At 39.9% G+C, this 15,320-nt stretch overlaps 1 protein-coding gene across 1 annotated transcript; it reads left to right on the plus strand.

Annotated features, from left to right (window-relative positions):
- Positions 1-14,217: 14,217 nt before the first annotated feature.
- Positions 14,218-15,160, plus strand: LOC127118582 (uncharacterized). The gene is made up of 2 exons (XM_051048796.1): positions 14,218-14,386; positions 14,544-15,160. The coding sequence occupies exons 1-2, from the start codon at positions 14,347-14,349 to the stop codon at positions 14,981-14,983; spliced, it is 480 nt and encodes a 159-aa protein (XP_050904753.1). The 5' UTR covers positions 14,218-14,346; the 3' UTR covers positions 14,984-15,160.
- Positions 15,161-15,320: the final 160 nt, after the last annotated feature.

The raw sequence follows: 15,320 nt of genomic DNA on the forward strand, positions 1-15,320 counted from the left end.
ACACCACAGCTGCTAACTCTAAATCGTGCGTCGGATAGTTCCTCTCGTGAACTCTCAGTTGTCTCGAAGCATAAGCTATAACCTGCTTATTCTGCATCAACACACCACCCAAACCCAACAATGAAGCATCACAGTAAACCTCAAACGATTCCGACGAACTCGGTAATATCAGAATAGGAGCAGTAGTCAACCTTCTCTTTAACTCTTGGAAACCCTCTTCACATTTTGAGTCCCAAACAAACGCTTGCCCCTTTCTAGTCAACATCGTCAACGGTAACGCCAACTTAGAAAATCCCTCAATGAACTTCCTATAATAACCTGCAAGTCCAAGAAAACTCCTTATCTCAGAAACTGACTTCGGAGCTTCCCACTGAGATACCACTTCTATCTTAGAAGGATCAACAGCAACACCACCTCTTGAAATCACATGACCAAGAAAACTAACCTCTTCTAACCAAAATTCACATTTAGAGAGTTTAGCAAATAACTTCTTTTCTCGTAGAACTTCTAAAACCACTCTCAAATGCTCAGCATGCTCTTCTTCAGATTTCGAATACACCAAAATGTCATCAATAAACACCACAACAAACTTATCTAGGTACGGATGGAAAATCCTATTCATATACTCCATGAATACTCCAGGCGCATTAGTCACACCAAAAGGCATCACATAATACTCATAATGTCCATACCTTGTTCTGAAAGCAGTCTTCTGAATATCCTCAGTTTTCACACGTATCTGATGATACCCAGATCTCAAATCTATCTTGCTGAACACACTCGCACCAACCAACTGATCCATCAAATCATCAATCCTCGGCAAAGGATACCGATTCTTGATCGTCACTTTATTCAGTTGCCTGTAGTCCACACACAACCTCATAGTACCTTCTTTCTTCTTAACCAACAACACTGGTGCACCCCACGGTGACACACTCGGACGAATAAATCTCTTATCCAACAGATCTTCCAGCTGACTCTTCAATTCAGCTAACTCAACAGCAGACATACGGTACGGAGCCATCGATATCGGTCTAGTACCAGGTACCAAATCAATCGAGAACTCAACTTCACGCTCTGGCGGCAATTCATTCACTTCTTCAGGAAACACATCAGGAAAATCACACACCACAGCCAGATCACAAATCACCAGTTTATCTTTAGCTTCCAAAGTCGCTAACAGCATAAACAACTCTGCCCCATCTGCTACTTCCTCATTCACCTGCCTCGCTGATAGAAACAAATCCTTTCCTTCCTCAATCTCAGGAAAAATCACAGTCTTATCAAAACAGTTAATAGAAACTCGGTTAAACACCAACCAGTTCATTCCCAAGATAACATCAATCTGCACTAGTGGAAGACACACAAGGTCTATCCCAAAGTCTCTACCAAAAATACTCAAAGGACAATTCAAACAAACTGAAGTAGTAGTCACTGAACCCTTCGCAGGAGTATCAATCACCATACTTCCAAGCATCTCAGATATCTCTAACTTAAGTTTCACAGCACAATCCAAAGATATAAAGGAATGAGTAGCACCGGTGTCAATAATAGCTATAAGAGGAAAGCCATTAATATAACACGTACCTCGGATCAAACGATCATCTGCAAAAGTCTCAGAACCCGATAAGGCAAAGACCTTGCCTCCTGACTGATTCTCCTTCTTCGGCTTAGGACACTGTGGACTGATATGACCCACCTCTCCACAGTTGAAACAAGTTACAGTCTTCAACCGGCACTCTGCAGCCAAATGACCACTTTTGCCACACTTGAAGCACTTCATCTCAGCACTGGTACACTCATGAACACGATGTCCAGCCCGGCCACATCTATAACACTTAGCAGGAGCACTAGAGTCTCCCCCACTAGGCCTCTTCATCCCACTCTGCTTCTGAAAACCTTTGCCAGCTGCATACGGTTTTCCACGATCATTCTGATTCTTGCCTTTCCTATCAACCCTCTGCTGATAGCTCTCTGCTCTGGCTTTGGAATCCTGTTCAAAAATCCTGCAACAGTCAACCAAGTCAGAAAACACTCTGATCCGCTGATATCCAATAGCCTGCTTGATCTCGGAACGTAACCCGTTCTCAAACTTCACACATTTTGAAAATTCTCCAGCAGCCTCATTATAGGGAGTGTAATACTTTGACAGCTCTATGAACTTAGCAGCATACTCAGTAACAGACCTGTTACCCTGCTTCAATTCCAAGAACTCTATCTCTTTCTTTCCTCTAACATCCTCTGGAAAATACTTCCTCAGGAATCTCTCTCTGAACACAGCCCAAGTGATCTCAGCATTCCCAGCAGATTCCAACTCAGTGCGGGTAGCAACCCACCAATCATCTGCTTCCTCTGACAGCATATGCGTACCGAACCTGACCTTCTGGTTTTCGGCACACTCAGTCACTCGGAAGATCCTCTCAATCTCCTTCAACCACTTCTGAGCACCATCTGGATCGTATGCTCCCTTGAACATTGGAGGATTTTTCTTCTGGAACTCACTCAGTTGACGAGCAGCTCCCATTCCCACAACATTCGGATTTCCTCCAAGTACTCCAGCTAGCATACCCAGAGCCTCAGCAATCGCAGCATCATCTCTACCTCTTCCAGCCATCTCTATTCTGATTAATCCAACCAGTTAAAACAATAAGTACTGATAGGGTTACACAACACCTATCCCGTACAGGGAAACAGAATAATTACGACTCGACTCGACCGACTATGCTCTGATACCACTAATGTAACACCCTTCTAAAATACCCCAAATATTTAATTAAAAATAATAAACATATAACAATTCAGAGTAATTATGCCATTCAAGGGTGTCACACAATTATTCACACCATTCAACAATATAACGGTCCTGCTCTTTTATTAATTCAAAACATAAACATTTGCATAAAACGCAACGGATAGAGATCTCCTCAATCATGTAAAACATGTAACATTCACATGTAAATTATTCAACAAGGTAAATATCCCATCCCGATGTTACATCTATCAGAGCACGACCCACTAGGGAGACTACACTAGACTCCAAGCATTCTCTTCTACTCAACTCATTTCTCGTTACCTGAAAAATAGTTGTAAGGGTGAGTTCCTCAATCAATATAATAAGCATTATAGAATATAATGTCATGTTAAGTAATTTAACACATTAATCACTCTAATCGCAACATACAATCAGTAACAGCACATCAGCTCAACATCATACTCAACACCAATATAAAGCACAAGTATAATCTCAAATCATACTCCATAACAACACAAACACACGTATAATATTGGAATACATCCATTCATATTATACGTCATACATACATTATGCAATGAGACTCCACACATGCGGTACCGACTATTCTTGAACATATAGTTCAAGCTCACCGATCAATCCAGATACGGCTACTAAGCTCACTAGTCCCACTCATTTGAGACCTAGTGACTCACTCACTAATTCCTCACCATGGGAATTAGCTACAGCCCCGAAGGCTAGACTATGCACACTAATCATCTAGCATGCAAACATCCACAACAAACCCACAATGGTTCACTCACTAATTCCTCACCATGGGAATTAGCTACAGCCCCGAAGGCTATGCTATGCACGCTAATCATCTAGCAATGCAACATCAACAACAATTCACAATGGACACATGCTCACACTCTAAGCCATACAACAGTCCATTCACAATTTCATGCATAATATATACATTCATAGCATTATGCATATCATCATACATCATCAACACATCATTATCATGTCAATCAATTAAACACAGTATTAGCACACTCTACTAATACCTATACTGCTCAAAACAACGGGAAATAATCCCTATTACATCATACGCCAACATAGGCCAACTCTCAATTATGTACACAACATTAAAAAGCCAATTTTTCCACTCTGCAACAGTGTTAACCGGTTAACGCCCTGGGTTAACCGGTTAACGCAGGCAAAAACACATTTTCTGGCAAAACGTAACAGTGTTAACCGGTTAACGCCCTGGGTTAACCGGTTAACGCAGGCAAAACAGCACATTTTCACAAATTATAACAGTGTTAACCGGTTAACACCCTGGGTTAACCGGTTAACGCAGACAAAACAGCAGTTCCTGCGCTAACACAAGGCAGAATGCAGAATTCTCCGCATTTTCCGCCGTTGGAGGACTTCCGGACCTCCGATTCCGATTCCGTAAAAAGCTATACGTTCGGAATTTCACAACTAACCCAAACACAGATTCAATTACAGTCTAAATACAATTTATCCAACATAATTCTTCAGCATCAACAATCCCAATTAGGGTCAAATTAACGGCTTATCACTACCCATCACATATTATCCCATAATACCCATTAATCGACGATAAACCCCCCTTACCTGATTAATCCGACAAATCTTTGAGCTCCAAGCTTTTCTCTCTTCAACCTTCAGCCCTTGCTCCGTCTCTTTGCCCTTTTCCTCCTTCACGATCGTTTCTCTGCTTTTCACGTAAAAACCTTTTTACTCCAAATGGGCTCTTTTCCTTATTTCCAACATATATATATTTTCCAATAATAATAATAATCCAATAATATTTCCAATTAATTAATTAAATTAATAAATATTATATTAATTTAAATTAAATAATTAGCCTTATTTCATCGGGGTGTTACACGTCTGACACCATCTTTTCCCGAACTTAAATCATATCTTGGAATTTCGACTTAGACATCTTAAACCCGGAAGCGATCTGGGCCAAATCATTGGCTTTTTGGTTTTCGTTTCTCGGCACATGTTTTATGTCCGCAACCTCAAAGTATTCCAACAATTGTGTTGCCGTCACAAAATTCTTCAACAAATTTTCTTTGATGCACTTGTACTCGTGTGTGACTTGCTTGATTACCAACTCCTAATCTCCTCGTAATTCAATTCGGCTGGCTCCCAACCCTTTCAAGAGTCGAAGACCAATTATTAGGGCCTCGCACTCGGCTTCATTGTTGGAACACTTTTCGTTGATCTTGCACTTAAATCTCGTTGGGCCATCCTGTAAGGATAATATTAACACCCCAACTCCCGTTACGTCCTTGTGGCTTGACTCATCAAAATATAATCGCCATGGTTTGGTGTCAACCACATTTAGAGATGATTCGACCATGGCATGATCCACTATAAAATCTGTTATAATCTGGCATTTCATAGCCTTTAAAGGTTTAAATGTCAGAGAAAACTCTGTTAAAGCTAGTGCCCATTTTCCAATTCGGCTATGCAGAATAGGCTTAGACAACATATGCTTAATAATATCGTAATGAGACGAAACATAAACATCAACTGGTTTTATATATTGCTTTAATTTCCTACAGGAAAAGTACAAGCATAGGCACAGTTTCTCTATGAGATTGTACCTAGTTTCAGCATCTATTAACATTCTACTGAGGTAATATATGGGTCTCTCGACACCATTAATATCCCTTTGTGCCAACGTACTCTCTATAGTTGTATCTGATGCAACGATATATAAACTCATATTTTTTGCTCTACTAGGAGATATAAGAATATGAGGCTTCATAAGGTAACCCTTAATGGCGTCGAAAGCCTCTTGTTGCTCTGGTCCCCGGTGAAAATTACTTTCCTTCTTAATTTTGAGTAGTGGCGAGAACACCTTCGTCTTACCACTTAGATTCGATATGAAACGTCTTAAGAACTTTATCTTTCCCAACAAAGACTGGAGTTGCTTCTTTGTCGATAGGCTTTTGAGGTCTAAGATCGCTTTTGTTTTGTTCTGATTGATCTCGATGCCTCATTTGTGTACCATAAACCCCAGGAAGTCTCCTGTGTGTACCCTGAAAGCACATTTTAATGGACTCATTTTCAATCCACGTCTCCTCATTCTATCAAACAAGCGTCGAAGGTGGTTCAAGTGATCTCCTTGTGATGATGATTTTATCACAATGCCGTTAATATACACCTGCATGAAATTTTCAATGAAGTCATGAAATATGGTATTCATAGCCCTTTGATAGGTTGCTCCTATGTTTTTTAAACCAAACGGCATCACGACCCATTCGTACATCCCTAAAGCTCCAGGGCATCAAAACACTGTCTTAGGGATATCCTCTTCAGCTATAAGAATTTGATTGTAGCCAGAGTAACCATCAAGCATGCTTAGGTATTCAAAACCTGCGGCCGAATCTGTTAGATGATAGTACCGATCTAGAAGGGGGGTTGAATAGATTACTATGTGAAATTTAGCGCTTTTTTCAACGGTTGCGAAAGCTCCCTAAATTACAATCATCTAAATGATTCGTTAATGGAAAGATCGGATATGCATGAAATCGAATGGAATAACTACAATAGAGATAATCAACCACTATTTAAATCAATCGATTAACTACCACAATCCTTGATATCGTTACCTCTAATAATGCATTAACACAATAAGAGAGCAAGCAAAATATTAATAGATTTATGTAAGATTAATTTTATCAAACACTTGGTGAGCACTCCTCACCAAGTCTCAATTTCACTCAAATTGAATGTGCAGAATTTTACTCAATTGCAATCAAAGTGATTGGACCAATTTATCGAACAGCTACTATGCACAACAATCAAGTAAGATTGATTTTACTATTAATTTCACACAAAACGTAATTAATGCAGAATTTTAAAGAGTTGAGAGAAAGAGAGAACAACACCGGATTTGTTTCGGCAGTTCTCCTACCATCCTCGCTTAGGCTACGTCTACCCTCAATTCTAAATCTAGAATTCAGATATATTTATTATTAAGTTGCAAAGTTGATACAAGAGAAGAAATGATCACCACCAATCAACCCCTAGTGTTGTTGCAGATCCTATTCACTTCTCTTCCCTTGATTCGAGTTGAACCAAGTCCTTCAAGCGCTTCGAACAAACCTTTGGTTACAGCTACCTTATTGCAAGAACTCCATGTTCTCCAAAACTTCAGCTCGACTAATTTCGATTGCAAGTCGCTTGAACCCTAAGCTTTCTTCACAATCCTTCGGTTACCGTTACTTGTTTGACCGAACCCACCGTTCTTCAAACTTTTCACTCGGCTGAATCTGTGAAGCAAAGGTTAGTGCAAAAACCCCTAACTCTTAGAGGATAAAACCCCAATGGTTTTATTCAAGAAAAACCCACACAAAGCCTCAACCCAAACTTAGATTACACAATCATATTTGGACGTTATCACCACATCAATGCACAGTGATCAACAAAAATTGTTATGTGTATTTGTTGAGAAATGCAATGGAGAATGAAGATGAAGAGCACTTTGATGTATATCTTTCACTTTTCTTGTTCTTTATTGAAGAAGAGATTCTAGAATATTTATATGATGCATGGACCAAATAACAAACATATCAAAATTATTTTTGCACAATTACACAGCAGAAAATTGAGTCCAAGCAGCGACAACTCGACCTGTTCACACAGGTCACTCGACTTGTTCAGACCCGAGGAAAAATTATTCAAGTGAAGCAGGCGATGAGTCGACTCAAACAAGGGATGAGTCGACTCAAACAGAGTTTTTCCAGGGTTGAGTCGACCTATGACTCGTCCTGTTCAGACATGTGGCTACATGGTTCAAATGAAAATAGGCAATGAGTCGACGCAACATGTGGATGAGTTGACTCATTCAGTTTTCCCAGGATTGAGTCGACTTGTGACTCGACATGTTCAGACCTAAGAGTTACGCTCTGAGTCATGAGTCGACTCACAGTTCTTAAACTGTCAAAAATGAGTTTTGAGATGTATTTTGATCAATTTAAACCAATCTCTTATGAACCTAGGGTATTAATGACGATCAAGTGCATGATTCACATCTATGATATGCTCCTATATGCTTGGACATGTTGAACTTATACTTTGAACATGTTAGGGGATGAATGCGTTCTATGATATGATGACACCGTCCAAAGTACGCGTTATGGGCGACTAGAAAGGTCTGACATCATTAAAATAAGAACTAGGCATATTTTCTCTCACAGAATCGACCAACATTTCTGCCACAGGCATCGAGTATTCATCCTTTGGCGTGGCGTTATTGAGATTTCTAAAATCTATACAGATTCTAAGAGTTTCGTTTTTCTTAATGACGGGCACTATGTTGGCCAACCATTCGACGTACCTCGCAGTTCTGATGAAACTAATTTTGAGGAGTCTTTCGATCTCCTGCTTAATTTTCAAGGTGATGTCTAGAGCAAATCATTAAGGGTGTTGCTTCACTAGATTTTTCCCAGGTTGGATAAGCAGTCGATGCTCCACCATGCTTCGATTTAAACCCGGAATTTCGTTATAATCCCAGGCAAAACAGTCCATGTATTCAGTCAATACCTCAACCAATTTCGCCCTCATTTCTGACCCTACCTTAGTACTTATGTAGGTTGGTCTTTTTGTGATCCCATCCCCCGGATCGATTTCTTTGAGGGGATTTTTTGCTTACATCTTCTGGGATTCATCGAATGGGTTCTTTTCGAGCCCCAAAGGCTCGTTGTCATAAATACAATCAAGCCTCCGGATTTTTGAAGCTGTTGTTTGGTCTTGTCGATCATTTTCTAAACCTTCGGCCTCACAGGCCAAATTCTGAAGCCTCTCCTTTTCCATAATTGTCTTTCTCTTGTTTTCAGCCAAATAGGCCGAAATTCGAGCCAAACTTTCAGACTCAGCAGTCGTCTTCATCGACTACAGGCCACCCCGTAGGTGGAATTTCCGTCTTTGATCTTGTGTCTTTCTCGTTATCCCATATGAAACCATGATCAGGGTCTAAGTTCAGAAGTCGACCAGTTTTGACGGAAGTATAGGATCCTGATTCATCATCGCATGGCACTATATTCGCCAAGTGTTGGCCGAAAGACCTCTTGGAACCCTTGTCGTCGATGTGATAATAACTTTGGTCAGCCTCAATGTTCTCCAAGATGTCGTCTTTGTGCCAGATTATAAGTCACTGATGAACCATCAGAGGTACCGCACCTATCCCATGGATCCATTCTCGACCCAGAAGTAGATTGAAATTAGATTTGGAGTCTATTACCATGAACAGTGTTTAGCGTGTTGTTGTGCCTCCAACGAGATCGACCTGGACAACACCCATTAAATTGTTGGTTTTCCCTTAATAGTTTGACATGACAATGTTGTGTTGTCGAAGGTCTTCATCACACTTTCCTATTTTTTTAAATAGAGTATGGGGCATCAAATTGACTGCAGCGCCTCTGTCGACAAAAACCTTGTTCACCGTTATTCCATCGACCTTCGCCCTGATGAACAATGACTTTAGATGATACATCATCCCTGGGCTGGGTCTTTCAAACATGGCTTTCTGTTTTTCCACCACGTCTTTATTCATGACATAGTAGCATGGAGGTTTCCCTCCATCTGTCTCATCTGGCACAAAATCTTCCTCTGTTTCAAAGACTTCGGGTACCATGTCGTATTCAGCTGGCAACACCGATACAATGTCGCAGTTTACAACGAAATCATCACCATAAATGTCATCATTGTTTTCGTCGTACATGTCTTCGTCAAACTCCTCGTCGGACTGGGGGGAGTATTCAGGCTCTCCTTCCTCTGGTTGTGGGGAGTACTCAGGTTCTTCTTCCTTCAATTTGCCCCCGTTTCGTGGCTATTTTTTGACCTCTGACAAACATTCCACACTTTGAGAGGCTACCACCGCTTTCTCCCCTGTTAAGTTGACGGTCATGGCCATTGTCTGGTTAGCCACCATTTTTCCTTGTCCAAGACCCAATACCTTTGGTATCTGTTTCTTTCATCTAGAGGTTTCCACGAGTTTCAAATACGGAGTGGTGACATCCCTCCCAGCTTTTTTGTTCCGCTGGTAACGTCTCCATTGTGTCCTGGTCATCAGATTCTTTCCTTTGTAGTTATGAGATACCATGTAACCCCTTTTCTTCTCTGGAGATGTTGTTTCCTTCTCTAACACCCTCCACTTTAGTTTCTTGCCCCCCTTTTGGTTGACGAACTCTATCCACTTTTCTTGTGGAACGTCAGTCGGTGGAATGAAAGTCGTTGGTCGGGGATGTTGGAACTACTTTCTGTAATCTTCATTCTGTCGAGGTGCTTCATGCTTGTCGAACACAAATTGTGGAACAACCATTTTCTCTTCCTTCAGATCCTTGTTGTCAGCCTCCAGTTTCTCGGTGATTTCCTCGTCGAACACTGTACTACACTTAGGGCACATCAGAGCCTTCGACCCATTCACTCTGAACTTCTCTTCAAGTCTGATAAACTTCCGCCTGGTTAGGGGTAGGCCGACTCAAGTTTCCTTTCGGCCTTATTTTCGAAACCCTCAGTAGTTTCGACCATCAGCACTTCAAAAGATTCAGCTAAGGATGCTGCTTCAGAAGCTTCCACAAGACCATCAATAGTCTTGACCATCATGCATTTGTGAGGCTCCGAATACAAAGCTTCTTCCACCTTCAGAGGATCAGAATCCACCTGCATTTTTGGCCTTTCGCCAAACTGGAGCCTTCCTTCTTTCAAAGCCTTTTGCACCAAATCCATGAAAAGAACACATTGGATAGTTTTTTAATCAAGAAAATTATGAAATTTACAGAATCCCCTTTAATTCTTTTGTTCTAGGTGGATCCTTTAAACCATGAGGGACGATAATCTGACCATCTTTTACTAACAGATCAAAGATTGCATCGCACTTAGACATGTCGAACGTATAGGTCTTATCTACGTATTTATCTGTTTTCTCGTCTTCGATTGGGTTCTTCCCATTTAAAGGATTTAAAACCTTACATGTATATGGAGGTCCGGGCTTAAGTTCCGCCACGTTAACCTCGCTTCTATCGATTATATCTTCGTCGTCAGAAGAACAACCTTCGACTGCGATATAAGATATTTTTTCTTTCTTATGATATCGACCCGTCTTGGACTTCTCAGCTTTCAGGCGTTCGATGCGTCGAACTCTATCGGCCAATTGGGTCATATCTCTAAGATACTGAGTATCCAGCTTTTTCCTTATCGAATAATATAAACCCATGGCATCTATTTCGACTAACTCATGCTCAGGGACTTAAGTAAAGCATCACGCTTTTAACAATCTAAACATGTTTAGGTATTGATCAACCGACTCAGCAACTTTCTACTTAATGCTAGCTAGTTCTTTGAGGCTAATCTTTGATTTCCCCATGTAAAATTGCTCATGGAACAATCTCTCCAATTGTGTCCATGTTTGGATCAACTGTGGAGGTAGCATTGTGAACCACGTAAACCATTCTTCGTAAGAGAACTTGGAAAGTATTTTAACTTCAAATCTTCATTGTTCGCTATGTTGTCGACCTCAGTCTGATACCTGGCCACGTGTTCGACGGTGGACTCCTCAGTATCCCTAGCGAACTTGGTAAATTTTGGAACTTTCCATCCCCTAGGCAGTTCTATCTGTAAGACAAATTTGGCAAGGGTGAAGAGTAAGTCGACCGCTGCAAGTAGGGACTTATTCCGTTTTGTACTATGATCCGTTCGATGATAGCCTCTAAGTTTTTTTCCCCAACGGCCGCCTCATGTTAAATTTGCCTGACCACCTGGTCAGGATCCTGGTTACGATTAACCATTACCACGGGGGCCTTCGTGCCACCCTTGGGATCTGTTCGAATTCCTGATATCCTTGTTCGACAGTATCGTCTGTCATTTCCTCTTGTCGGACCGGTGTTTCCGGTCGAGGAGGAGGTGTAGGGTTCCGACAGTCCAGAGCCCTTGGGGATAAAAGTATCATATCCTTGTCATTTGGGTTGCCAATTACTGGTAACTTTACATCGAATCTTGGATCAAAGGCCTCAAGATGGTACCAATTTGCTGAGTTAGTCTGTGTACCATTTCATGATTACTCTCGTCCATCTGTTGTCTCATAATGACGACAGAACTTGACGTAAAAGTTAGGACTGGCTGGGACGCCAGTCCAAAACCTAAGGGTCGACCAAATGGGGTTGCTAAAGGTCCTAACCCCTGGTAACGAGGGAATGGCGATGATGAGGTGTCGTTGTAAGTCAAACCAAGGTTATGCATACTTGCCATAAACTCAGTCGGCATTCTCAACGTCCTGTGCATGGGGACCATAAAACTGGGCATATATTGCTCATAAGTTCCCATTGTTGTTGGTGTCGGCGTTTGTGGCTGACACGGTGTCAGAATTGGACCTACAAACACTGTCGAAATCGTTGACGCCACGCTAGAGCCCACATCGGCCGCATGGAACGTCATTGTATCTCCCGCCGAAGATGCTTCTTCGTATGGTCGAGGAGATGTTATTTTGCCACTGTGCAATCGCATACACCTAACATTGTCGAGGTCCCACCAGGTGTTCCAATTTGTTGTTTCGTCAACAATCTCTAGCCTTCCTATAAGAGGTTACTTGCAGGACCGGGTACAAAGTCCTGGACTTAGTGTTTAAGCATATGATGTTTTGGTGAGCAATGTCTTTAAAATGTTCAAAAATGAGTAAATATAACTCTTGATGAGTTATAAAGGTAGTGAAAAGTAATGACAGGAGAAAATGTATTGAAAATAAACCAATAAAGTAAAGACAATTTGATAAGTTTAAATGACTTATAAATGTAAATGGAGGCAAAGGTACATTTTATGTAGGGAGATGACTCTTTTCTTGTAAACGCTTTGGTACTTCAAGTGTACTCGTACTGCAAATGCTAAAAAATGTCTCCTTCTAATATGATCTCTAACACTTGCTTAAATACTAATAAAAAGTACCCGTTGGGGGGTTACGAACCTATCTTGAGATGATACGTGTCGGCCCACTTCTCCCATGTACGTAGATAACTTCCCATGTTCTTTGGCCGCCCATAATCACTCTCGCCATGGAGACCCTTCGACTTCAACAGGGACTCTAGGTGTCGACCCGTGGGTTGTCCAGCTTCTTATCGATGATATTCCAGTGGGCTTCCTAGTCGAGTGGGTTCGCCTTCTTTGGCCAAAATTTGTCAGCTAATAGGAGAATATTAATTTTTTTATGAGAAACCATTAAAGAGTGGAGTAGGCATAAGCAAGGATGAAATGTCGAACCACTATAAATTCGGCGTATGATCTCTCCTGCTTTTTCTCTCTTTTATATTTTGATTCGAATTGCATGTTTAGGTTTAATGTTTTCTTAAAATCACATGATATTAGGTTTTGTCACATTTGTAGCAATTTTGTGTATAAGAATTAGGTGTGTGTTAGATTTAGATCATAAACATTCTTACTTTTGATTAAATCTCAAAATTATAATAATAGATTTCTCACTCAATTGAAAAGTTTTAATTTAGACATCTCATGTAAATCGAATTTTGGTCAATTGAAATGTTGGCTGATGTAGTCTTTTCATCTATTTCTCATTTTATATATGGTCAGGGACGAAGCTATATATGAGAAAGTGAAATCTTTTAATGTAAACTTCACCTTATCATAAAGTCTCGACAAAAATCTCAATTCAACCTTTGCTTTATCTCAAAATTAAAATGTTAACTGGTGTAGTTTTGTTTTGGATAGGGACTGATGTAGTTTTTTCATCTACCGAAATCGTTAATCTCAAGGCCTTTTTGAATGACTTCTCTTATACTTTTTATAGATCTTCATCTACCTCTAGCGATTTTAATTTTATCCCTTTGATATACTCTCGTTACCACATAATATATAAGACTTCTCTCTACATGCTCAAACCACTTAAGTCTATTTTCCACTATCTTTTCTACTATAGGTGATACCACAACACCTCTCTCTAATATTATCATCATAAACCTTATCATGTCTAATCTTACCACTCATCAAATGCAACATCCTCACCTCTATCACATTTAATTTATTCTTGTGTTAATTTTTAACCGGCCAACAAACTTGTCCAATATAACAATGTAGCTTTTACCGTAGTCTGATAAAAAAATTCCTTCAACTTGAGTGGTACATCAGTGTCACATGAAACCCTTGAATCCCTCCTCCATTTCAGCAAACTGTTTTGAATTTGATAGTTTACATCCCCTTATTCTCCATAGTTTTGTATTATTGATCAAAAATATTTAAACTGCGTGATTTGTGGTATGATATGGTCTTCAACTTCAACATTTATTTTTGAAACTTTTCTCATTTTGTTTTACTTGCATTCCATATACTCTATCGTCTTCCTCGTGTAATTTTAATTATGTATTAATTATGGTAAGTAAGTGGTTGATACTTATAAATTTAAAATAAATTTAAAATGTAAGTGAAAAATTAAAATCACAAAAAAATGATATTATTTAGTTAGTTAGGTGTGAAGCTACCTGTGAAATTTATATGAATATATGAAATAAAAACAGCATCATCATTCATTCATATTCATCGTAGCTCACTTCTCAATCTCGATGCCTCGTAAACGCTTCGGAATCCAGGAACCCCAAACAGGTACCTTACTAACAACCCACAAAAACATATCATAACCACTCACTTTTTTACAAATTCTTGCATTAACCTTTTGACTTTTACTATTATATAATCCAGCATCGCACACAAGGTGTTCGATGAAATGTTTGACTCAATAATCTTCTATCTTTTATTGCAGCTATACAACATGCCCAATACTATCTGAAGAAAATAGGACTAGGGCCAAATAACTACTACTTCTGGAAACAAATTGGGAAGGCTTTGATATGCACCTATACAGTGATGGGTGCAGCGTGGTTATACAACGAGACATCGCCATTGGGTTGGTGGACGCTGAAGCCAATGCCAAAGGAAGAGAAGGATATGGCTCATTTGTATGAGCGACGTGAGTTTCCGTATCCGGGTGACGCAGAAGCTATGGAGGAGTTTGTTAAACAAGGTGGAATGATTGGAACAACTATTGGACCTAAAGGAATGGTGGAGAATGATATGGATGAAAGTGATTATAAGAAGGAGCTTAAGGATAAGAAGTTTGAGCAGGAGGCTCAGAAGCTTTGGTTGAGGATGAGGAATGAAATTATTGCTGAGCTTCAGGAGAAGGGTTTTGAAGTAGAATGAATGCATTGAATCTTTCAAGTTGGGGGGGAAAACACTTCATTTTGTGGTAGTAAATAATTGAATGTTATGTTTTCAATAAATCATGGGAGATGGAAAAGACTAATCTATATGAATGTTATGTGACTTGTGTATCTTATATTGCATTTTCCTTAATTGAATTCGGCTCCTTTTTGCTTTCTTATGTGTTTTAAGTAATGGGATTGCAGCATATCATTGTTAAGAGCACATTAGTCAAAGCTTGTTTTGTGTTTAAAACAGCTACTGGTGTTTCAGATGAAACTTTAGACTGAAAAGCTGTTTTTTTGCTAAATTAATACTAAATTAGTTAAAATTAAGT

This window comes from Lathyrus oleraceus, chromosome 2 (assembly GCF_024323335.1).
Source record: "Lathyrus oleraceus cultivar Zhongwan6 chromosome 2, CAAS_Psat_ZW6_1.0, whole genome shotgun sequence".
NCBI classification, from domain to species: Eukaryota; Viridiplantae; Streptophyta; class Magnoliopsida; order Fabales; family Fabaceae; genus Lathyrus; species Lathyrus oleraceus.

Excerpts from the sequence above, each read along its gene's own strand:
- LOC127118582 (XM_051048796.1), top strand. The coding sequence starts at position 14,347 with ATGCCTCGTAAACGCTTCGGAATCCAGGAACCCCAAACAG. Across the intron at positions 14,387-14,543 it reads AATCCAGGAACCCCAAACAG|CTATACAACATGCCCAATAC; the intron begins GTACCTTACTAA and ends CTTTTATTGCAG.